Raw genomic sequence first — 24,636 nt, forward strand, 5'->3', positions numbered from 1 at the left:
TGGGCCACATAGCTGTCAGCACTCAGCACCTAAGTTCACTATTAGAGGGAATTTACCTCTAATTTGCTTTGAGCTCCAGCTTGGGAGGAATTATTTGCACCTTCAGCTACATCCTAATTTCCCATGTCCATTCCCCTCCCATAAGATGGTGATCCCTGAGAAAAGAGGTAACCATAACTTTTTCTTTCCCTAACCCCAACCTTGCAATATAATGACATTTGTAAGAAACCAGTATGCACACCAAGAGTAAGAGATGTACCTAAATGGAACTGCTGCTGCTCTTCCAACAATTCGCTTAGGAAGCGAGGCCTAGAATTAGGAAAATACCTGGAAAAGTTTCACAACACCCTGTTTTCCCAACAAGAATTAATCCCGTGATGCATTTCAGATTTTATGTCAATGGCCTTCTGTGTGAGCTTATTCTTTATTTTCAGATTTGTATACAGAAGAAGTTAGTAATAAAGGGCAATGTTGCTTAACAAAAATCCATTTGGAGAACGTGGCAAGAAACCATACTGAACATACATTTCTTTGCTTTTAGTTGACTAAGAGCACTGCCACTCTTCCTGACGCATGTGCTTGAACATGTACAGAGGGGATTCCTTTTTATTTTCTGAATAGCAACTCAGCCCCATCAAGGCCACATCTCAAACGTTTTTATTGATGTGTTTAATAGCACGTTTTGATGCAATGTAATCATGTTGGAAGTAGAAAGTGTCATGCAGAAAATGATCTGTCTGCATTCTTCTTTGGTGGTCAAACTGTCCATTTTAATACCATTCTATTTTTTAAATATTTGTAATGGAGAGAGGGTGGAGATATGCCAATAATTTTACCAAGGCTAGATCTATACTACTGCTTTATAGTGGTACTGAAGTGCACTGATAATTTTTGGGGCACATTACACATTCGATATACTACTTGTGTAGTGTTATTTCCTGCTTTTTATTCCACATTATCCAATATACCGCAACAAATGTCATTGTGTGTCCTACGAGGTATAAATGTGCAAGAGGGATATAGCGTTACCATGATGGGATTGTAATGATATGACACAGGGCTTCTTCACATGGAGTTTTTATCCTGCTATTGAGATTGGTAACTCATGGAAGTTTGCATGTCCTTTAGATGACGTCATTAACCTCCGGGGCATCTTCCACACTAAATGACCTTTATTCCATTTCTTAAAAGATCGGATAATGAGCTATCAAATTACAGTGTTTGCATTCTGCTTGAGTTCCCTCATGAAAAAGGAAAACTTGCAAGAAGAGGAGCTAGACCACAGCGCCATCTAGCAGCTGTATAATGAAACATATGGAAGACTTGGAAAAGGGGGGGAAGAAGGGGAAAGGGGCGGGGAGGAAGCGTGTGTAAAGGGAGTCCACGGTGATCCTGCATTTAAAATGGAAGCAGAACCCGTTTTAAATGAGGGATTTTCTGCTGGTGTAGAGGTGCTCACAAGGTGTAGATGTGGCCTACATGTCATATATCCCTGTGAAACAGCCTGTCACTGTGATTGCAGTTTACTGACTAAGTATTACCAGCATGTCTTGGCTTTGGCATTTGCTGTAAAGGAGATCAATGCAAACTCCCAAATCTTACCGAATATCACCCTGGGATTCTGCATCTGTGACAGCTATTTCAATGCAATGTGGACCTATCATGCAACCATGGGACTTCTTTCCACATGGGATGGATTTAACCCCAATTACAAATGTGACACCCAGAGCAACCTGGTAGCTGTTGTCGGGGGACTGAGTTCAGAAACATCTCTCCACATTGCAACCATCTTGGGCAGCTACAAGATTTCACAGGTAGGAAGGTGGGGTTGTGAAGAATAACACTTTAACAAATATTTCAGTTTTCTTGTCTTTGGGGATTTTGGTTTTGTGTTTGCAAAAAGTGAGTGATGTCATGTGACTGAAATAAGCAGGCAAACCTTGTCTACTGCTTGTTGAAGATCAACAATGAAAAGCAATAACTCTCATTCATTCATGGCTGGGAAAACACATTTTGTCTACTGTTGTGACATGGGTAGCTACCAACCCCAGAATGGAGAGCTTCTCTGCAGTTTCTCAAGCTAAACTCACATTAAATTAATCTGTTCTTATAATAAACTTGTTGTGGTGAATGGTTACAGTCTTGGGTGGATAGCATGTGCTCACCTTATGGTTTCATTGGATTTACAATAGGGTACACTCTTACAAGCACAGCAGAACATATATCTGCATTTTATTTTTATTTTCCTGGACAAAACATAGAAAACAAATAACATATAATATGATGTCATAATTGCAAACAGTGACAGTGTTGTTTTGACTAAAATTATAACAGTAACCCAAACTGAGCTGTTTTTTGTAAGTAAAGATAAGCCAATTAGTTGGCTACAATGTTAACAGTTTTTACATTGTCAGAAGCATTTATTTTATATCAACTTATTAAATACACAACTCCATCTTTAATAGTAATTGGGCTGGAACCCCCCTTCATCCATGGTACAGTAAGTCCCAGTCACACTCAGGCTGGAATAATAAGACCTTAAGGAAAGGGGGCAATTTGCTCCACAGTATCGTGTCCTTCCCCATTAATGTCTATGAAATACCTAGCCAGCCAATGCCCACAGTTTGAGGAGGTTGGTGCATCCTCCAGCACGATCCAACTCAATTCTAACTTAGTGCAAAACATTTTGAAATAGTCTTATTAATGCAAATTCCAAACAATGCAAGTCATCGTCCTCAAATTGACAGCTGGAAGGGGCAGTGTCTGGAAGAGAGTGGCTTATGGCAGCCCTGCAGTGTAGTTCACAATTAACACTGCAGGTCAGGTTCTGAGTGGTTTACAGCAACTGTCCAGTGTTGTCCCAAGGTGTTAGAACCTGGATGTAGGTTGGAACTGGGCTCAAAGTGAGAGAGTAGCTTACAACAACCCTGCAGTGTTATCCAGTGCTTTTATCCCCATGTTGCAGGTGGGGCTGAGAGAGCAGAATACAACGACCTTACAGTTTATATCACATTTATATCCCTATTCAAGTTTGGGAGACTTTGCTGAGAGAGAATAGCTCATGGAAGCCTTGCACTGTCATCCACTTTAATATTGCAGATCAGAGGTGGGGCTGCAGCTGGTTGTCATGTCCCTCACATTGCCACCTATATTATTCTACTTAAATTGCCACCTCGGACATCATTCTGGATCAAAACCAGCACTCAGCCGCATACAGACGTTTCCTGCTATTTGCACTTTCAAATGTTGAAAAAAGTAAGAAAATAAATTAAGACACATGAATTAAGACCCAAATTGGCGCAAGAATTCCTGTCTTAGATATCCCAGGAGTCTTTGGGGGTCGTGTTGTTCCTGTTTCCTGTGTGCCAGTATTATCTTTCTTCTTGGCAATTTCTGGGGAACTGTAAAATCCTTGCTCATATCAGATTACTTGGTTTATGGAAGATTCAGTTCAGCACAAGCTTTTCAGGAGGCAACATCTCTCAGAAACAGTCCTGGACTGAGACAAGGTCACAGTTGGGCCCAGCAGATGGTGAACACTTAGCTAAGCTAAAAGGTACAAGGCTTCCAGACAAACTGAAGGATAGTCAAGTACATTGATATAATTTTATGACCTGTAACTCCTTCCAGAAAGTGTTGTAAATAATTCACAAATTCCTTGTGAATTAGAACACTAATACAAATATATTTCCCTGTAGTTTAACAGGTGCCTTTCTGTATTGCTTTTCTAATTAGGACAATGGGTGCCTTCAGATGGAGGGCTCCTAGCATTACCAATCAAAACACATCATGCAGCTATTCCATATTTCCTCCCTTAATGGCAAGTTATTCTGCTAAGAAAAAGGAAGGGTGACGTAGCAGGAAAACACAGGATTCTACAAATTGAAGACAACATTGTCTGGACCCCTTGTAAAATTCCACATTTGAGGCTGAGTAATTGCACAATGAAAGCCTCATCTGGAAGTACCTTATATAATAGTTTTGGTATTACCCCCTCTTAACTAAGGCTTTCATATTTTTCTGAATAAATGCTGGCATTCAGGAACAGTTTTTCAACTACTGATTGTGCTTTAGTATGAATGTTATGCCCTGTCACCATAAGAACAATAACTGGGACGACTAATTGGGGAAGTACTTCCTCTAGCTGAAGGAGCAGTACCAAAAGGATTGTTATTTAAAAACAAACAAACGGGGGCCATTTTGCCCTCGTGGTTCTCCAAAAAAGGCCTAAAACCTTTACCACAATCCAACAAAGACATGAACCAGCTTAAGCCCATTTAAGCATGAATCATCTTACAATGCCCGGCTCACAGCAGCCCTCTTCAGGGGTTTGACAAGTGTGTTGGGTTTACACATGAGGAGTGGGAGCAAGGAGGAGTGTGCTAAAAGTGCTCCCCTCCATCACACTTCTCATTGCCATCCACATGTAGTGGGTGACTATATGCAGAGGAGAACCTCCTCTATCAATTAAAGCTCTCCCTGTAATTTAGAACCCCAATTTCCACAGGTAGGGTGAGGAGGGTGACTACAGAGTAGAAGCTAGTATGCTCATCCTAACTCCCACTACGTGTGTAGACTCTACACGCTTGTCAAATGCTTGAAGAGGGCTTACATGTCACTGATAGCAGACCTAGTATGTTGATGAAAACAGCCTAGGGCTGTTTTCAAGGGTATATCTGAGTATCAAGAATGTTTCTTATTCCTGCCTAATTCTTATATTTTCTTCTGCAACTCCAAAGAAAAGAATAAACCATACTATGCAAAATTTTTCAGTGAGTATGGTAGTTGAAAAAGAAAATAGGGCCTGGCTACCATACCATAAGGACTTTGTAATTTCACCAAGTACCCAGCAATAGACGGATGTTTGAATACATGTGGAAAATTAAATCTAGCTGGGATCTCAGCTAATGAGTTGGGGGGAAAATGTTACTATTATCAAGTTAATCAGTACATCTACACTAGGGAGGTATGAAGCAACAAAACTAATGCTCTTTAAAATTCTTCAAATTCCACCTTGAAGCTTATAGTGGCCCATGTCTGTATCAGATTGTGATCTTGGCTTTTCTTTTCACATGAAAATTTGTGTGTATTTTTGTGCACATTTTTCAAAATATATGCATCAGTTTTGTGCATTTTTGAAATGTATGTATTCTTCTCCCATTTCTTAAAGCACATTTGAACTCATTTTTCAAATGCATTGTTTGGTCTGCAAATTACAACCACAATTGATTTGGGTTTGCATACAATCCGAGGAGATGTGAATTGGGGAAATCCTGGTCAAAAATGGACAGAAACAAATACTCATACATAGCTAATCCATACACAGTATGAAAATCCTTATTTTGCTTTGAAAACTTTTCTGATTTTCACTACCTGTGTATGTCCTGCTTTTTTACTTTTATCTTTAGCTCATGTATGGCTCCACTTCAGAAATGAGTGATAAAACACAAGCCTTTCCCACTTTCAGGATGGTTCCAAAAGAAACACATCAGCATATGGGGATTCTCCAGTTACTTCTGCATTTCAGGTGGATTTGGATTAGCATCCTTGCTGTGGATGATGATGATGGAGAAAGATTAGTGCAGGCTGCACTTCCCATATTTTTCCTGAATGGTATCTGTTTTGACTTCATAGAGAGAATCCCTAGATTCAGTTTTGTCAATGAAGCTTATGAAGTGGCAATACTGGTTCAGAAAATATATGGTCTGATCATGGAGAGTAAGTCCAATGTTTTGGTTTTTTATGGTGAAATACATGCCATGATCACCTGGGGAACATTTCTATATATACCTGAAACAGTTAACCCTAAGGGTAAAGTATGGATTATATCAGCACAAATAGATATTGTAGCACTGGGCTTTCAAAGGAACGTGGATTTCCAAGTCTTTCAGGGTGCCCTATCCTTCACAAGTCATTCAAACAGACTACCAGGATTTAACAAATTCCTTCAGATAAGAAAACCATCTTGGTCTAAAGAAGATGGTTTTATCAAGGACTTCTGGCAGCAGGTATTCAACTGTAAGATCCAACATGTCTTTGTGGATGAAATTGTAGGAGAAATCTGCACTGGAGAGGAAAAGCTGGAGAGCCTTCCTGGGCCTATTTTTGAAATGAGCATGACTGGCCATAGCTACAGCATCTACAATGCTGTCTATGCTGTGGCACATGCTCTACAAGCCATGCATTCCTCCACATCCAAACACAAACGGCTGGTGGATGGAGGGGGCCTGAAGTTTCAGAATCCACAGCCATGGCAGGTAACTTCCTGAGCAGACTGGTATCTATGAAATGCAAATAGCAGACTAGAATCTGCATACAGTATTCACAGTTGGTTTATACACTGCTTCCTTCATCTTCCCAAAAGCTGGGCTTGCCACAATAGATCATGTCTTGATGACTATTGCCTCCTTTCTCCAATTTGGCCACAAGCTTCTAGTCACAATATACACTGATGACATATTGCTGATTCATCTAGTTTATGCTACGGCTAAAGAGCTATCTTTCCTTTAGGATTTTGTCTTAATCCCATCCCCTTGGTCACTGTTGCTTCCGCCACAAGTTAGAATTATGTATCTGAAACCTCTCAGAGTGGCCCTGCCCAGCATGTTCCTCTGTACCTTTCCTTGGGATTGAGGAGCAACTGAGTACAATCTAACTCTACTAGAAGTTACCTCTACTACTTATTTAATTGAATGTATGAGCCAGTCTCCAAACTGCTGGGATTGTTGCTAGGTGCAGGTACTGTTGTATTGTACTTCTGCATGAAGTACTATGATGATGTCATTCACATAATAAGAAAGGAAGGGGTGTGTTACAAGTTACATGCCAACAAACCAGGGGTTTCCATTTAGCATGTGTTTAATATAGAGCTGTAGCCAATCCCAAAGTTTTCATGAAAGTAACCTAGGTAATACATACATATTCAAAATTATGTTTGTCATATTCACACTTTGCATAAACTATGTGACTGTAACTTTATTGAATAGGATTTCTACAACCAAACCCAGTTTGATTTATCGAATAGGAGTTGTTTCAAGCCCAGCAATATTATGCAAGCCAGTTCACTATCTCCCCCACCTTTTCCTTCATCCAAATAGTGGCTTCCAAAGGCCATCTACTCAGTTTACAGCTGTGATGACATTCAAATCAGAGACTTCTTGGATCATGGCCATACTCAAATTACAGATGGGCATCCTTAACTACCATTTTCAAAGTTTCTGGGGCGGAACGACTGAACCCCAAGTTCTGTGCAAGGGCAGAGATGGGTGATCAATTCACTCCACTGAGTTTTTAAAATGGATTTACCCATTTGATAACTCCCAAAACAAAATGCCAACGCAAATACAGTTTGTGGCCAGAAATCTGTACGTTTCTGAATTTACAATAAGTTCTGCAACATACACATCCCAAATTTGTTTGACAAAATACACACATTTAAAAAATGTGCAGAGAAAACTACATGCATTTCTAAAATGTGCACAAACAAGCATTTGTCAATAGGTGCTTGCATACGACATGCGTACATTTGAAAAAGTGTGCACAAAAATATGTATGAATTTATGTGCAGGGGGCCGTGGGGCGGGGGGACTCATACAGAACCAGAGCCGAATCACCTGCCGGTGGAAATACAAGGACCTTGATGAGATCAAACTTGACAGGTTTGCCTATCCCTATTGAAGGGCCCTGCCCATATATGTCTACCACATTTATCTTCTGGCCCTTCTTTATTCAGGCTGACTATTCAAATCCATTAATTTTATGTCCCCCAACCAGATCTTTCTTTAGTTAGCTGTCTGCCTGCTTGCCCCCTCTCCCCGTCTACATGTGGTTATGGAGGGGGTGATACTTTTCAGTTCACATTTTAAAGCAAACTTCCTTAATTTCAAATTTTGGAACCACTATATGATCTGAAATTCAGTTATCCACTGAAATTAACATTTTTTTAATGCAGTTGAATGGAGATCGCTATTTTTTTAAAAAAAGTATACAAAATGCATATATTAGGGGAAATAATTATTTCAAAATGTTTTATATTCAGCAAATTGCTTATAAAACGTGTATATTCAGAGATATGCATATAAAATGCATTTACTAGGAGGAATGTGCTAAAAAATGCTTATGAATTTTCACGTGAACTGTTAAAACAGAATTCTCAATGTCTGGGACAAAGTGAAGTTAAGACTGGAAATTTTTTCAAAGATCAAGGCCTGCTGCAGTAAAGATGAGAAGAATGAGAAATTGTGAGAAATTGAAGTTGACAGATTCATCCATTCCTGTGCTTAATCTGTTCTGTTTCCCTTTTCAATCAAGCTGCACCATTTTCTGAGAAGTGTCTCATTTAATAACAGTGCTGGGGACAAGATTTCCTTTGACCACAATGGAGAATTAGTAGGTGGCTTTGATATCATAAATTGGGTCTTCTTCCCAAACCATTCCTTTCATAAAGTGAAAGTCGGAAGGATGAATGCCATGGTTCCACCAGAGCAAGCAGTCACCATTAAGGAGGGTGCCATCATGTGGCACAGATGGTTTAACCAGGTAGGATCTCAGTAGAGATGGTTTAGGACATGTTCCTAGTTATAACTGAACTCTCAGGGCAAACTGACATAAAATACCTCTTTACATCTAATATGCAGGGTTTTCGAAAAATAAAAATCCATCCCCTTGCCTCCATCTTTTCTCTGCCTCCAGTTATAGCCTCTAGATTGTATCAAATGGTTTGTATCCAACAGGTTAACTTCAATCCCACTCATTTCAAAGGGTGTCCTCTGGGTAGGACTAACTTTGGATACAACCCACTGAAACCCGCTTGAAGATTTAAAAAATTGACTGGATGAAGTTACTTTCATCTCTGTGAGAAGTCTAGTTTATCCCCAGGTTCAATTGTTCCTGAGTCCAATTGTTGATGTCTAAACTGAACTTCATGGAGCAATACTGCCTGAGACCATTTCAAAATACAGATTTCACAATTTAAAATAGTGCAAGGGATCAGCTACTGTAGCAAATGGGGTCTCTTAATGCTTTGTCCTGGATCCCATGGAGCTGAAGATTGGGAAGAGGGAAAAGAAGGTCCTAGATCCATCACTATTGCTGGAAGCCCAAGTGGCCTCTCCCCCTCGGAGTGCCTTTTTCCAGCTTTGGTTGGTTCGCCAGCTTGGTCACAGTGGTTCAGGCATCAGTAACCACAAAACTGAATTACTGTAACACACTTTACGTGGGGCTGCCATTGAGGCTGGTCAAGAAGCTGGAGCTAGTGCAGAATGCAGCAGTCCGGCTGTTGTCAGGAGCTGCCCTTTTCAGCATGTAACTCCTTTGCTGAGGGAACTGCACGGGTTGCCTATTTGCTACTGGGACAAGTTTAAGGTATTAATACCAGTGTACAAAGCCCTAAACAACTTGGGACCAGGATATGTGAGAGAGCACCTTCTTCTTTACTAACCTGCCCTGTCGGTGAGGTCATCAGAAGGCTTGCTCATAGTGATTCCACATGGACCTGTGGCCCGGTTGGAGTCCACCAGGAAAAGAGCTTTCAGCATGGTGGCCCCCTTCCTGTGGAATTCCCTGGCTTTGGAGGTCAGGCAGGATCCAACGCTGTGTTGCTTTCAGCACCTCCTGAAGACATTGTTATTTTGAGAGGCCTCCACTGAGTGACCACCTGCAGTTTATTAAGTTCAGGGTCTGTTCATTTAAAATGTTTTGTTTTAATTATGGGGTTTTATTCTTTTATCTTGTTGTTCATCATTCCAAAATATTTGATGTGGAGTGGTATATAAATATTGTAAACAAACAAACAAATAACAAAAGAAAAAAGAAAAAAGAAAGCCCATCTGTGAAATGTGCAAGCACCTCTAAAGGTGAGGATGTAAGTGAGCACTTTGGGGGTGGAAAGAACTATGAATTCTAATTTATCTACTATCTAGGCAGGGGTGGGAAACCTGAGGCCCTTGCTGTAACTTCACGTGGCTCTCAGAATGATTTCAAAAGCCCTCTGCAAGCAATCAGTTCAGACCTCTGGCAAGAGCAGTCTATCCCATCCCTAGTAGCTGGCTTGATAAGGAAGAGAAATAAGGAGCAAGAGGAAGAGAGAGGGGTGGAGGGAGAGAGGGGCGGAGGGAGGGAGGGAGGGAGGGGGAGAAAATGGGCTACAGAAGGAGAGAGAGAAATTTGTGGCCCCATACACTTTGGCTCGGACCCTACCCACTACTAGCTTCAACCACACCCACCACTAGCATTAGACACAACAGATTATCCCCAAGAGAATGCAGCCCTTGACAGAAAAAATGTTGCTATGCCTGCTGTAGGGAATATTAATAATCATTTCATATGTTTCATTGGAAAAGGCAGTAGGTCAAACCAACAGTCACCTCAGGCATTTATAAAAAGTGGACAAAACACCATATTCATGATGTTGAACAAGATTAGAGCAGAACCAAACTTTCTTGAGTCAAGTTCCCGAGGCACATTTCCTGGTATTGTCCTCTTTCATTCTTGGATAGGTGCTGCCCTTGTCCGTGTGTAATGAGAATTGTCACCCTGGTTACAGCAAGCAAAAGAAGGAAGGGCAGCCATTTTGTTGCTATGATTGTACTCCATGTCCAGAAGGAAAGATTGCCAATCAGCAAGGTAAGAGATTTTATTTATTTATTTATTTATTTATTTATTTATTTATTATTTCATTTCTATACCGCCCAATAGCCGAAGCTCTCTGGGCAGTTCACAAAAATTAAAACCAAAGAGCGCACAATAAAACAATATAAAATATATAGAACATTAAAACCACAATATAACAATACAACCACAATAAAACGTAGCAGCAGTGCAGGAATTTAAAATACAGATTTAAAACAGCAAAGCTAAAAGTCTAGAAAGTGAAAATGCTAAAATGCCTGGGAAAATAAAAACCTGGCACTGAAAGGAATACAGTGTAGGTGCCAGGCGAACCTCACTAGGGAGCTCATTCCAGAGCTGGGGTGCCACAGCAGAAAAAGCCCTCCTCTAGCCACCCGCCTCACTTCCTTTGGCAGGGGCTCACGGAGAAGGGCCGCTGAGGATGATCTTAAGGTCTGGGCAGGCACATATGGAAGGAGGCGATCCTTCAGATAACCTGGCCCCAAGCCATTTAGGGCTTTGAATGTTAATACCAGCACTTTCAATCGGGCCCGGAAATGGACTGGCAGCCAGTGCAGCTGAAAAAGTACTGGCATAAAATGAGCTCGCTGGCCAGTCCCTGTTAACAATCTTGCTGCTCTATTTTGGATCAGCTGAAGTTTCCGGACCATTTTCAAAGGCAGCCCCACGTATAACGCATTGCAGTAATCCAGACGAGAAGTTATCAGAGCATGGATAACTGTAACTAGGCTATCTCTGTCCAGATAAGGGCATAGTTGGTATACCAGCCTAAGCTGATAAAAAGTGCTCCATGCCACTGAGTTCACCTGTGCCTCAAATGACAGTTCTGGATCCAAGAGCACCCCGAAACTACGAACATGATCCTTTAGGGGGAGTGCAACCCCCTCCAGAACAGGTTGAATATCACCTGTTGATATTCCTGTCATGTGCAGATATTTCCTGTGTGGGGGTGGATGTGTTTCGTCTAAGGGCTTCTCTAAACAAGGCTTTTATTGTGCACTGGTGATTGGTCAATCACTTTTTTTGGAGATCCTTTATAGGACATCAACCTCCAGGGCTTCTCTCGTGCTTTCTGGCCTGTATAACAGCTTTATTCTCAGTGCGGACAATGCATTGAAATGGTATTGCGCTTTGAAGCGCTCCAATGCCTGGTAAATCTCTCAAATAAATCCCGCTATTTCGCAGCTATACCACAGCACCATCTCATGGTTGTATAATGAAACTTATAAAACTTGGCCAGAAAGAAAAATCCTAGAAAAAAACACATATAAAGTTGCTGATCTAAATCCCACAGGGAATCTGGAAGCCAAAGACAAAGTAAGGGTGTAGGATTTAGCCTCGTGTAGAGAAGCCCTAAATTAGATCACCTCATATTAATACAATTAGCAAACTGACTTTATGCAGCAGGGGAGCACAAAAAGAGGCATTCTCAGTTATCTGTATAACAGGGATGGGGCAGCTCAGGTCTGGGAGGGCCAAATCCAGGCCTCTTGGGGTCCCAATCTGACCCTCCAGAATTCCCCAGAAGGCCATGCCCCTTTCCTCCTTTCACAGATTGTTTGGTGCTTTCTCAGCTCTTGTGCATTTGCCCCATTCTAAAAGTTTGAAATACCTGTCCTAAGGCTTTGTTAGTGATAGTAAGGATTTTAAGCCATACTGTGATGGCATGTTTTGCATTTCTGTCTCAGCCCTTTTGCCTTTAGCCATGCCCCCTTTGATTTCACAGCCCCCACCCACCACTTGAATGGGGCACTCAAGAGCATCTCCAAAACTGAATTTGTTCCTTGGTCTGAAACAGCTTCTGCAGCCCCGGTAGATACGAAACATGCTTCTCACAGCTTCACAAAAGCCCGGAGAAGAAGGGGAAAAGCAGCTGTCCCATTTGTTGTTTTTTTAAAAAAGAAATCACTGAATTCTATTCCATATAGTTTAATCATACGTTTAGTATAATATTGTTACTTATTGCAAACCAAGGAAACAAGATCACATATTGACCTTTACATTACCTATAAACTCTTTTACTTCATTATCCTATTTGCTAGTTAGAAGAGAAGAGGATTTTCCAGCTGCTCAGGAGGGCTTTCATTTGTTCTTCCTTTATACCAGGGGTGCAAAATCTCAGGTCTGGGGCCCAAATCTGGCCCTCCTGGTGTCCCTATCTAGCCCTCCTGGATTTCCCAGAAGACCCTAATAGCCCCTTTTGAAAAAGGATGTTGCCTATATTCCTCCCTCTACTCTCTTTATCAGGGAATTCATGGATAAAAAATACAGCATGGGCCTTTCACTGCTCCCTGGTAGATGCTCAACCATCGTGTCACTACCCATAACTTGCTTTCTGAATTTCTCTGAGCTCTTTTTTTTTTTTTTTACAGGCTGTGTGGGTATTTCCCAGAACTTGATTACTGTATTATATTAATCTTCTAAAGATAAGGTATTAAATAAAAATTAGAAACATGGAAACCACATATTTTCTTTTTCAGACATGGTTGACTGCATTCAATGCCGAGAAGATCATTATGCAAGCAAAAACCACGATTCGTGCATTCCTAAAGTTATAAGCTTTTTGTCTTATGGAGAACCTTTGGGGATCAATTTAGCCATTTTTGATGTTTGCTTTGCTTTTATCTCAGCTGTTGTGTTAGGAACATTTGTGAAGCACCAGGACACTCCCATAGTCAAAGCCAACAACCAGAACCTCTCCTACACACTCCTCATTTCCCTTCTGCTCTGCTTCCTCTGTGCTTTGCTATTCATTGGTCCGCCTGAGAAGACCATATGCCTTCTTCGACAAACTGCTTTTGGTATCATCTTCTCAATGGCAGTGTCTTGTGTGCTAGCCAAAACCATCACTGTGGTTCTAGCTTTTATGGCCACAAAGCCAGGAAGTGGTATGAGGAAATGGGTGGGGAAGGGACTCTCCAATTCCATTATTCTTTCCTGCTCGCTTATCCAAACATCCATTTGTGCTGTCTGGCTAGCAACCTCCCCACCATTCCCAGATGTTGACATGCACTCAGTGAGTGAAGAAATTGTGCTGGAATGCAACGAGGGTTCAGCTACCCTATTTTATTGTGTTCTGGGCTATCTCGGTTTCCTGGCTATTGTCAGTTTGATTGTAGCTTTCCTAGCCAGGAAGTTACCTGACAGTTTCAATGAAGCCAAGTTCATCACTTTCAGCATGTTGGTGTTTTGCAGTGTTTGGTTGTCCTTTGTTCCATCCTACTTGAGCACCAAAGGAAAACACATGGTGGCTGTGGAGATCTTTTCTATCTTAGCCTCCGGTGCAGGGCTGCTGGGTTGCATCTTCTTCCCCAAATGCTACATTATTGTACTGAGGCCAGAGCTGAATAACAAGGAACAGTTAATGAGGAGAAAGAGTGAAAGGAAATAAGTGTCTGGGTCTTCTACCTTATGCTGCAATATGCAGATGCGTGTGAGCATATATTGATATTTTTCAGTGCCCTGGGCTTTCTAATTTCTGTAACATTCGTTTAGTAGTTCAGTGAACAGCTGTTTAAACAGAAATAGCTATGCACATCGACATACCTTTCATTGTTGACTTTGTCTTTTAGAAACTTTATTTTTGCAGTTTATAAGAAAAACCTTTGTAAACATTATTGGTGTGTTGTGGTCCTATAATGGGACAACCTATGACCTGATCCACATGTGGAAGGGAGACTAGGCCAAATAGAGTGCCCCACCCTGTTTGTCCTTCACTTCCTGGTGCTTTTCCATCCAGGAGGAATTCTTTATTTTTCCCTGCAGCCTCCGCCAAGCAACTTTAAAACCCTCTGGGTCTCCTGTAAATAACTTTTGGTAATGTCGAGTTTGCCTTTTAGCCATGGATAACCTAAGAAGAAAAGAGACCACATGGTTTCAACAACATTTTAGAAGTTTACTGAAAAGGATGACAATGATGATGATGAAGAAGGAGGAGGAGGAGGAGGAGGGTTTTACTATCTGGGTGGTTCAACACACACAAACACACAGACACACTAACAACAACAACAACACCATATGAGCAAAAGGGTAGGAAAATAACCTATGTTAAACACTTCAAGCTAGCTTAACTAGACCGAGTCCCTATTTTCTCTACGTTCTTTCCAGATTCCGGACTTTCCAGAGTCCGTATTTTCTCTACGTTCTTTTCAGGCAGATGTGGATGGAGTCTCACAGCATTAACAAGTTATTAAACATATGTGCAGGTCTGCTGCAGTGGATAACAGGAGATGGAAAAGAAAAGGAACAGTGATCCCAATTCCCCACACCTCTCTCCCCTCCTATGCTGAGTAAGTGCAATTGAAGACAATTTGATTTACTACTGAGTAGACATGTTTATCCGGGCTGTTTTCAGCTAGTTGTTCCTTGAGGCCATTAATCTTATGCAAATATGTGTGCCTGTGCAGAAGGGGATTTTTTTTTAAAAAAAGGAATCCCCAAAGCAATGTGCTGAGTAAGGCTGATATGGGGGAAAAACAAAACACAATCAGCAGAGGGTGAAGCCACCTCCTCTGCTCAGGTCCACCCTTTGCTGACAGAACTTTCCCTTCCTCGTCACAATGCTGCTCTTCCCAGCTGCCGCGGAAGCCATTATCGCAAGTTGAGGTCACACAAACTCCCAAACTGCACTGAAGCCAGAGAGACATGAAAATCGGTCACAAAACGACTTTGCAGAAATGCAGGTTTTGTGGCATGAAACTCTGTGGTCACTGCGGGAGGGGGGCATCATGGGCCACGACCATCTGTGAGCCACAGTAGCAGCAGAGTAAATCCCCCGTGTAGATCTGGCCTAGGTTTCATTGCATTGTTAATAATAGTTTTATTGGGTAGCAGCAAGAGTTTACAATAATGTGGGAGGCCTTCACATCGGACATGTGAAGGGACATGAAAAGGAACAGGGACATCAAAAGGAAGAGAGAGACCTATGCTACTTCTTTGAAAGATCAGTAGCTGCCAAAATGATCTGAAGAGAATCCTACTATTTGTGAAGATCTGGGACATTTTCAACGAATTTCAAGTACATGTGAAGAACAATGATGTATTACCATGAGCTTCTTCAGCCTCATAGTTGAAATGCATTGGCACTTTAAATGGACTTTTAAAAAAGACTGTGCAGTAATTTGGATCCCATATAATCCACTTAATGAATGTATTTATGCTAAAATGACTAACGAAGTATTAAAATAGTATTTTCACTGTCTGATTTGCTGTTTAACACAATTAGCTCGAAAGGACTCTAGCATAGCCATTAAAATGTACCATACACTCCCTATGCTACTATACATGCCACCCCATATGCAACTCTGACTCTCTTAAAACAAAATACCAATTAATCCCCAACCAATCACTAACTTAATCAATATAGAGGGCAGTCTTATGATCTTGCTATTTTGACAGCAGCTAAGGCACATCAGTATAATATAACTGAGCATGTACATATATCCAGCAGCAAGGTAGACCACAATAGCATCAACAAACACTCCCAGTCCCACAGTGTCCATGGCAACTGCACCAACACCAACCAAACATGGTGTTACACACAAGAAACGTTCCCATTATCCATTCATACAAGGAACTAATCAGCTCCTAAGGATAACAGAATAAACCTGTAATATCTCCCTACCCCACTTAGGGATGTACGAAAGTCACTTACCTTCCGCGGATTATGTTGATGGTGGGGGGGAGGCGTTCCGTCCCTCCCCCCACAATCCTCGACGCGGGGGGAGGCGATCTGTTCCTCCCCCCCAGAATCCTCCACGGCCGGCTGTGCTCCGTGGCAGCTCCGCGGAGCAGCTGGCCAGGCCCAGCCAGGCCAGAGCCGTCCGCAGCCAGATTTCCGGCTGCGGAGGGCTCTGTGTGGGAAAAAAAAAAAAACTGCATACGCAAATGGCGGCAGCTACGACCATCACCATTTACGTTCCTTATTTTTGGCCGTCTTAGTCTACATAAATATTTACGTAGACTAAGACGGCCAAAAATAAGGAACATTTGCGTACACGGTTTTTTGTTTGTTTTTCTTAACCCAGCCATGATAGGCTACGTAAATCTTTACGTAGCCTCTCACATCTTTTTTTTTTTTTTACAAGACTGCAAATGGTGGCGGCGGCGGCCGGTCAGAAGACCAGCTGCCGCCGCCGCTGCCTGGAAGATCCGCCCCAGGTAAGTCTCATCCCTGGGGGGATCTGCAGGGGGCGGGGGGGTGGCAGGCCATTCCGTCATGGAGTTCGGGGGGCCGAATGCACTGGAATTCAGCCTCAACAAGATCTGTGGTGGAATTCTCTGACATCCCTACCGCACATACAGTTCAGAATCTGGCAATCTCAGTGACACTGCAGTGCCATCTACAGTCCATGTAATGCCCAAAGGACCCAGGTAAAGTACTTTGGGGTTCCCTGGAGTTTGTGTGTATTTTCCATGCTGATGGATACATATTCTTTGACAACAGACATTGGGCGAACAGCCTCTAGGATCAGCTGCTTTATATAGGTCAGTTAGGTCAGAGGAGCACATGCAGCTGCCTTATACCAAGTCAAAACATTGATCCATCTTGCTCGGCATTGTCAACACTGACTGTCTGCAGGATGTCGAAAGGAGTCTTTCCCAGTCTTATTTGGAGATGGTAGGGATCGAATCTGGGAGCTTTCACGTACAAAAATATACTTCATTTGCCCAAATTTGAGCAAACTAACCTATATAACATGCAAAATGTTTGCTACTTATGCAAACCAAGTGGCGGGTTTGGGAAGAGTAAAGCAATGACCTCCAATGCTTTTCCACCCTGAATCTCCTCCTTCCAATGTTGTTTTGCCATGAGTAGCAGACCTCTTCTTGCTGGCCACCTTACAGTGGCTTCTATTCCCCTCCTCCCCTCAACATAAGAACATAAGAAGAGCCATGCTCGATCAGACCAAGGGTCCATCTAGTCCCGCATTCTGTTCACACAGTGGCCAACGAGCTGTTGACCAGGAACCCACAAGCAGGGCATGAGCACAACAGCACCCTCCCACCCATGTTCCCCAGCAACATAGGCTTACTGCCTCTGGCACTTGAGGTAGCACATAGCTATCAGGACTAGCTGCCATTGATAGCCTTTTCCTCCAGGAATTTTTGTCCCTCCCCGTTTTTTTCAATTTTTTTATTTTTACAATGTTAACAATAGTATATAAAAACATACAACATATAATAATACCAAATATTATCAACAATTTAAACAAAATAGAATATAATCAAATCTATCAACAAAAACAGCAAATATCACAAAGTTCCCAATAATACAAAAGGCTGCACATTCTCTTGATTCTTGTTACACCAATACATTACAAATAAGGACCACTTTTCTGTAAATCTATTATTTTGCTATTCTTTGTTGGTTTTATTAAATTTTTCTTTGCTACTCTTGTTTTTTCCCCATTCCAAACAAACTCTAAAAACACTGTTTGCTAGTCTCCATGTATATTTTGTGGGAACTTTAATGGTATGTTTAAGAACAAAAATAGATTTTTTGGATGTACCACCATTTTTAAGACTGATATCCTACCCATCCATGAAATATGAAGCTGGTTCCAGTGAGCCAAGTCATCTTTTACTTCAAGCATGATCTTATGATGATTATATTCTGTTCTGTTTAATCTTTTGGCAAGAATGCATGTCCATATTTTAAAGAGCAATAATTCTATAAGACTCAACATTTTAAATATCTTTATCTTTGTTTTGGAATCTCTACTATACGGGCTTCCTCCTAGGTTTTTAAAAGAGAGTGAGTATCACAAATCAGTAAATCTAGCTGTTTCCTAACACTTTCCAATCTCCTGTATATAATATTTGAACATGTCTGTTTATGTTCTTGCTCTCATTTCTGAATTTTATTTTTTAAGTCCAGTATGGTTTTTTTTTCCTTTTGCTTCCTTAGGAAGCTTGTTTTTTGTATTATCTATGCTCTCATATAAGCTTTTGAAGCTTCCCAAATAGTTGATTTTGTTAGTTCAGAAGTGTTATTAAATTGAAAGTATTCACATAATTTGATATTTAAGTCCGATACATGTGAAGAGAAAACTCTCTGGAAAAGACCCTGATGCTGGGAAAGACTGAAGGCAAAAGGAGAAGGGGACAGCAGAGGATGAGATGGCTAGATAGCATCACCAATGCAATGAATATGAACTTGAGCACACTCCGGGAGAGAGCGCAGGACAGGAAGGCCTGGCGTGCTATGGTCCATGGGGTCACGAAGAGTCGGACACGACTGAACGACTGAACAACAACATTTTCTTGATTTTGCAAAATAAAATTATCTAGCCGCCATTTCCTGCTTATTAACTGCTTTTCTCCAGACAGCCATTCTACATAATCAGGAGCATGGTCTCCAAACTGGCATTTATTATATTGTTCATTTTTTAATAAAACTCCTTTTGATCGTTATTCAGAGCATACACACATCCTACTAAATAAGTCTTACTTCTCCAGTATATAGTACCAAAAATGAATCTGCCCTCTGGATCAATTATCTCTTCAGAGAACTTAATTTGAGAGAGGGTTTTGACTATAATGGCCACTCCCCTTTTTTATTATTCACTGAAGCAAAATAAACTTGCCCTAAATGTAAAATCTTTAGTAGTTGTTCATCCCCCTTTTAACATGCATTTCTTGGTGAAATACCATATCTACTCTTTCGTTTTTGTAGTAGGTAAGCAAATTTCCTCCTTTTAATGGGGGAATTTAATCCTTTAACATTCAAAGATATAATTTTAAGTTTATTTGACATTTTTTATTACTAAAAAGAAAGGAGGGGAAGAAAAACAAGAAAAAACAAGAAAAACTATCAATATGTTAACAATGTTGAATAGGAAACCAAGCAGACAGAAACAGTCAAACTATGAGGGGATTATGGAAGCTGTTGCTAAATTCCTAATAATCTCTAAAAGTTGTTTTGCCTCTTCCACTGACTGGACCATAACCCACTCCTTTCCCATCCAAGCATTTAATTTAAGTGGGATTCCCCAACAATATTTAATTTTCCTTTCTTGTAAACAGATTGTCAAAAACTTCAGGTCTTTCCTCTTTTTTCATTATCTCAGGGTGTAGATCAGAGAGAACCTGAATGTCTTTGTCATCAATTTTCAAGGGGTTTCCAAACCAGATCTTTTTTTGTATGGCTTCTTTAGTTTTAAGACTGGTAAATTTAACAAAAATGTCCCGAGGTAATTTCTTATGGTTTGCATAAACTGAGTTAATTCTACAGGCTGATTCTACTTTTACTGCATAGCAGGTATCTGGTTCAAGAAATTCTTTTTATGCATTTATCCCCCCAGAGTTCCTGTAACTGCTACTGTATCCACAAAGTCATCTCTGTTGGTTAGGATCATGTCTAGCCAATCCTCTAGTTCCTTCCTCTACTTTCTGTAGGAGGAAGTTATCCACCACACAAGTCAGGAATTTCCTGGAGGGGCCATGTTTTGCAGAATTTGCTTCCCAACAAATATCGGGGAAATTGAAGTCCCCCATTACTACTACATCACACTTCCTTGAAACATTGGCTATTTGCTTTTCAAAAGTTTCATGCTCCTCTTCTCCTTGATTGGGTAGCCAGTAGTAGACTTCGACCACCAGGTTCCTTTTATTCTTTGTTCCATTTATTTTAAATAAATGAAGATCAACTGAGTACAATCCAGCATTGCCCTCTACTACTTATTTAATTGAAAATATAATACAAGTCAGTATCCATGCTGCTGGCATTATTCCTAAGTGCATGTGCTGTTATATTGTACTTCTGTATTAGGTTCTATGAAGATATCATTCAAATAATAAGAAAGGAAAGGACTTGTCACAAGTTACATAGCAACAAACCAGGGTTTTCCATTTAGCATACACTCAATATGGAGCTTTAGACAATCCAAAAGTTTTCATGGAAGTAACCTATATACTATACATGTTCAAAACCATGTTTGTTATAGTTACACTTCACCTAACCTATGTGACTATAAATTTGTTGAATGGGATTTCTACAACCCCCAGTTTGGTTGATGAAATAAGAGCTCTTTCAAACACAGCAACATTACACAACCCAATTCACCATCTCCCCCAGCTTTTCCTTCATCCCAGTAGTTGCTTCCTAAAGCCCATCTACTAAGTTTGCAGCTTTGATGACATTAAAATCAGAGACTTCTTGGATCATGGCCATACTCAAATTATAGATGGGCTTCCTTAATTAGTAATTTTGAAGGCTGACAGTGAGAACGCATACAGAACCAGGGCAGGTTGAGACTGATGGTGAAACAAGAAGCTTGATGAGATACAGCTTGACAGATTTGCCTGTCCCTATCCAAGGGTTCCACATGGCCCCTACTGGGATCTTTCTGCCAGATGTATCTTCTGGCTATTGTTTATTCAGGCTATCTGTTCAGATCCATTCATTTATTGTCCCCCAACCAGACCATTCTTTAGCTAGCTATCTGCCACCTTGTCCCTTCTCCTAATCTATACACATGGTTAGGGATGGGGTGAAACTCATTCAGTTCACATTTTGAGGGAATCTTTCCTAATTTCCAATTTTGGAACCACTGTATAGTTATACACTGAAATTCACACCTTCTAATGCAGTTGAATTGAGATCTTTAAGTTTTAAAGAAGTATACAAAATGTGACTCTTCATAGAAATAATGTATTATTAGGAAAAATGTATTATTAGGAAAATTGCTTACAAAAATGTCTATAGGAGGCAACATGGCATACAAAATGCCTGGTTTAGGTGAAATGCCCTCAAAAATAGTTATAAATTTTCATGTGAATTTTAAAAAACAAAATTCTCAATGTTTGGGATGAACTGAAGTTAAGAATGGAAAAATTCTCAAAGATCAGGGCAAGATGCACTTAAGATGGGAAGAATGAGAAACAATGACTGAAGTTGACAGATCCATCTATTCCTACAGAGAGTTCAGTCAGGTGGTCCCAGAATAAACGTCCATTCTTCTTGCCACATCCCAAGGGTCAACCTGCCAGAATCTATGTATCCTGACTGAGTGAACATTTCAGACATGTGGAATAGTTTTAGTAAAATGTATGTTATACTTGGGGTAATGTCATGATCAAAAGGCCCAAAGATTTAGCCCCAAAACAAGTCCTGTCTTGAACATCAGTAGGGGGATGAAGAGAGGAGACAGTGGGCAAGGGTGACATAGTTCAACTCATGAGGCCATATGGAAGCACAGAAAGGAGAGCTGAATTTTCTTCTCCTTGGGATGGAGGCCATCCTGGGACAGGAGCAGAACACCTATCTTCCCAGGATAAAAGCAAAACTTGGGGGGGGGGGAGGAAAGAATCCCTCCCCCCATTTTTTTTTTTGCTGTGCTTAATCTGTTCTGTTTCCCCTTTCAATCTAACTGCACCATTTTCTGAGACATGTCTCATTCAATAACAGTGCTGGGGACAAGGTTTCCTTTGACCTCAATGGAGAATTAGTCACTGGCTTTGATGTTATAAATTGGGTCTTTTCCCCAAACCATTCTTTTCATAAAGTGAAAGTTGGAAGGATGGACACCCTGGTTCCTCCAGAGCAAGCAGCCATCATTAAGGAGGATGCCATTGTGTGGCACAGCTGGTTTAACCAGGTAGGATCTTGGCTGAAATGGTTTAGGACATGTTCCTAGTTATAACTGAACTCTCAGGGCAAACTGACATAAAATGCCTCTTTACATCTAATATGCAGGGATTTAGAAAAATAAAACTCTATCCCCTTGCCTCCATCTTTTCTCTGCCTCGAACCCCATTCTCTAGATTGTATCCAATGTTAGTCTAACTTATATCCTTTCCATTTCAATGGGTCTACTCTAAGTAGGACAAACATTGGATACAACCCTCTGAAAGCTGCTTGAGTATTTATTTATTTTTTAAGTGACCAGATGATATAACATTCATCTCTGTGGGAGGTCTAGTTTATCCCCAAGTCTAATTGTCCCTGAGTCCAATTGCTGATGGACAGAATTCATAGAATCATAGAATCATATAATAGTAAGGTTGGAAGGGGCCTATAAGACCATCAATTCCTTTAGCAAGTGGAGTCCTCTAAAGTTTTGTCCTGAATCACGTGCAGCGGAAGAATTGGAAGAGGGAAAAGAAAGCTCACCTGTGAAAGCTGCAGACACCTCTAAAAGGTGAGGATATAAGTGAGCACTTTATGGGTGGAAAGGAAAGATGAATTGCAATTTATATACTAATTAGGCAGCAGTGGGAAACCCTGGTCAAATGTCAGATGGCCCTAGGGATGGGTGGATCACTTACCCCATTTCAGAGGGGCAGCAGTGGGGGGAAGCGATCCATCCCTCCTCCTGGAATCTGTCCCTGCCAGCACGACTGGTGATACAGACGGCTGCCATTTGTGTCCAGACTTAGCACAGAGATATGGCATGGCCATGCAGCTGGCCGTATTGCCAGTGCTGCGGAGCCGGCGGCCAGCTCCGCAGGATCACCACGTGGAGGTGCCAGCCTGGACGGATGCTGGAGGGCATGGAGGTGAGTGCTCCGTTCCTCCATGGACCCCAATGGGGCCGGATTCTTGGAATCTGGCCTCATTGGGGTCCGTGGCAGAATTCTCTGACATCCCTATATGGCTCTCATCATAATTTCAAAAGCCCTCTGCAAGCAATCAGATGAGACCTTTGACAAGAGCAGTCTATCCTTTCCCTAGTAGCTAGCTGGGGAGCAAGAGAAGGGGGCAAGTGGTGCAAGAATGAGGAAGACGGGGAGAAAGGAAGATGAAAGAAAGAAAGAAAGAAAGAAAGGGAGGGAGGGAGGGAGGGAGGGAGGAATAAAGAAAGGAGAAAGGGATTACACACAGAGTGAGACAGAGGGAGAGAGAAAAAGGGATTGCAGAGAGAGCAAGAGAAAGAGAGGGAGAGAACCAACAAACAAAGCAGTTGGAGAAAGAGAGAGAAAAGTGGTGGCCTCATCCAATCTGGCTCTGCCTCTGACCCTGCCCATTACTAGCTTCAACCCCACCCACCACTAGCACTAGACCCAACACATCACCCCCAAGAGAATGCAGCCAATGACATAAAAAAATGTTGCCATCCCTGACCTGGGGAATAGTAATTATTTTATGTGTTTCAATGGATACAGCATAGGTCAAAACAACAGTCACCTCTGGCCTTAAAAAGTGGACAAAACCCTGCCATGCTCATGATGTTGGTCAAGATTCGAATAGCAGAGCCAGACAGTGCTCCCAGAACTTCTAGAGACCATTTCCCCTTGCTTAAGGCCATTTGTAAAGCCAGCAAGAATCAAATTCCCAAAGCACTTTTCCTGGTACTCTCCTCTTCCGTTGTTGGATAGGTGCTGCCCTTCTCTGTGTGTAACGACAATTGTCACCCTGGTTACTTACAGCAGACAAAAGAAGGAAGGGGAGCCATTTTGTTGCTACGATTGTGCTCCATGTCCAGAAGGAAAGATTGCCAACCAGCAAGGTAAGAGATGTCATGTGCTGAACTTCCAAAAGATGTGAGGACAGTGAAGCTGTTGAAACGGACCCAGCCTCAGAAACAAATGGCAGTGTAATATTAAAGATAGGTGTCATACCCATGATTGAGTCTCTCTCTCTCTCTCTCTCTCTCTCTCTCTCTCTCTGTGTGTGTGTGTGTGTGTGTGTGTGTGAGAGAGAGAGAGAGAGAGAGAGAGAAGTCTAACTCAAATCAACTCATAATAATACCATCAGCAAACTAACTTTATGCAGCAGGAGAACGCAAAAAGAGGCATTCTGTTACCTGTATGTACCTGGGATGGAGGACCTCAGGCCCAGGAAGGCTAAATCCAGCCCTCTTTCGTTCCCAGTCTGGCCGTCCAGGGTTCCCCAGAAGGTCATGCCCCTTTTTCCCAGCTGTTGCTTCTTTGGTGTCTTCCCAACTTGTGTGCATTTTTCCCAGTTCTAAAAGATGGAAATGTTTCCCCTGAGGCTGAGTTACAGACAGTAAGAGCTTGAAGCTACAATATGCTGGCAGGTTTTGCATTTCTGCCTCAGCCCTT

At 41.5% G+C, this 24,636-nt stretch overlaps 2 protein-coding genes across 2 annotated transcripts in view; both read left to right on the top strand.

Annotated features, from left to right (window-relative positions):
* Positions 1-8,316: 8,316 nt before the first annotated feature.
* LOC146341678 (vomeronasal type-2 receptor 26-like) lies at positions 8,317-14,020 on the top strand. Its single transcript, XM_084807605.1, has 3 exons — positions 8,317-8,538; positions 10,497-10,623; positions 13,110-14,020. Exons 1-3 carry the CDS (start codon positions 8,461-8,463, stop codon positions 14,018-14,020), a joined length of 1,116 nt encoding a protein of 371 aa, XP_084663731.1. The 5' UTR covers positions 8,317-8,460.
* Positions 14,021-23,024: 9,004 nt separating this feature from the next.
* LOC146341679 (vomeronasal type-2 receptor 26-like) overlaps positions 23,025-24,636 on the top strand; it is a 32,872-nt gene continuing 31,260 nt past the window's right edge. The window contains exon 1 of the mRNA XM_084807606.1: positions 23,025-23,130. Within this exon, the coding sequence (XP_084663732.1) occupies positions 23,025-23,130 (106 nt within the window). The remainder of the gene's footprint in view (positions 23,131-24,636) is intronic.

This window comes from Heloderma suspectum, chromosome 6, assembly GCF_057233095.1.
Source record: "Heloderma suspectum isolate Gila_16-S chromosome 6, 16-S_ref, whole genome shotgun sequence".
NCBI classification, from domain to species: Eukaryota; Metazoa; Chordata; class Lepidosauria; order Squamata; family Helodermatidae; genus Heloderma; species Heloderma suspectum.

Coding starts and splice junctions, on each gene's coding strand:
- LOC146341678 (XM_084807605.1), top strand. CDS start 8,461: ATGAATGCCATGGTTCCACCAGAGCAAGCAGTCACCATTAAGGAGGGT. Junction 8,539..10,496: donor GGCACAGATGGTTTAACCAG/GTAGGATCTCAG, acceptor ATTCTTGGATAG/GTGCTGCCCTTGTCCGTGTG. Junction 10,624..13,109: donor AAAGATTGCCAATCAGCAAG/GTAAGAGATTTT, acceptor TTTCTTTTTCAG/ACATGGTTGACTGCATTCAA.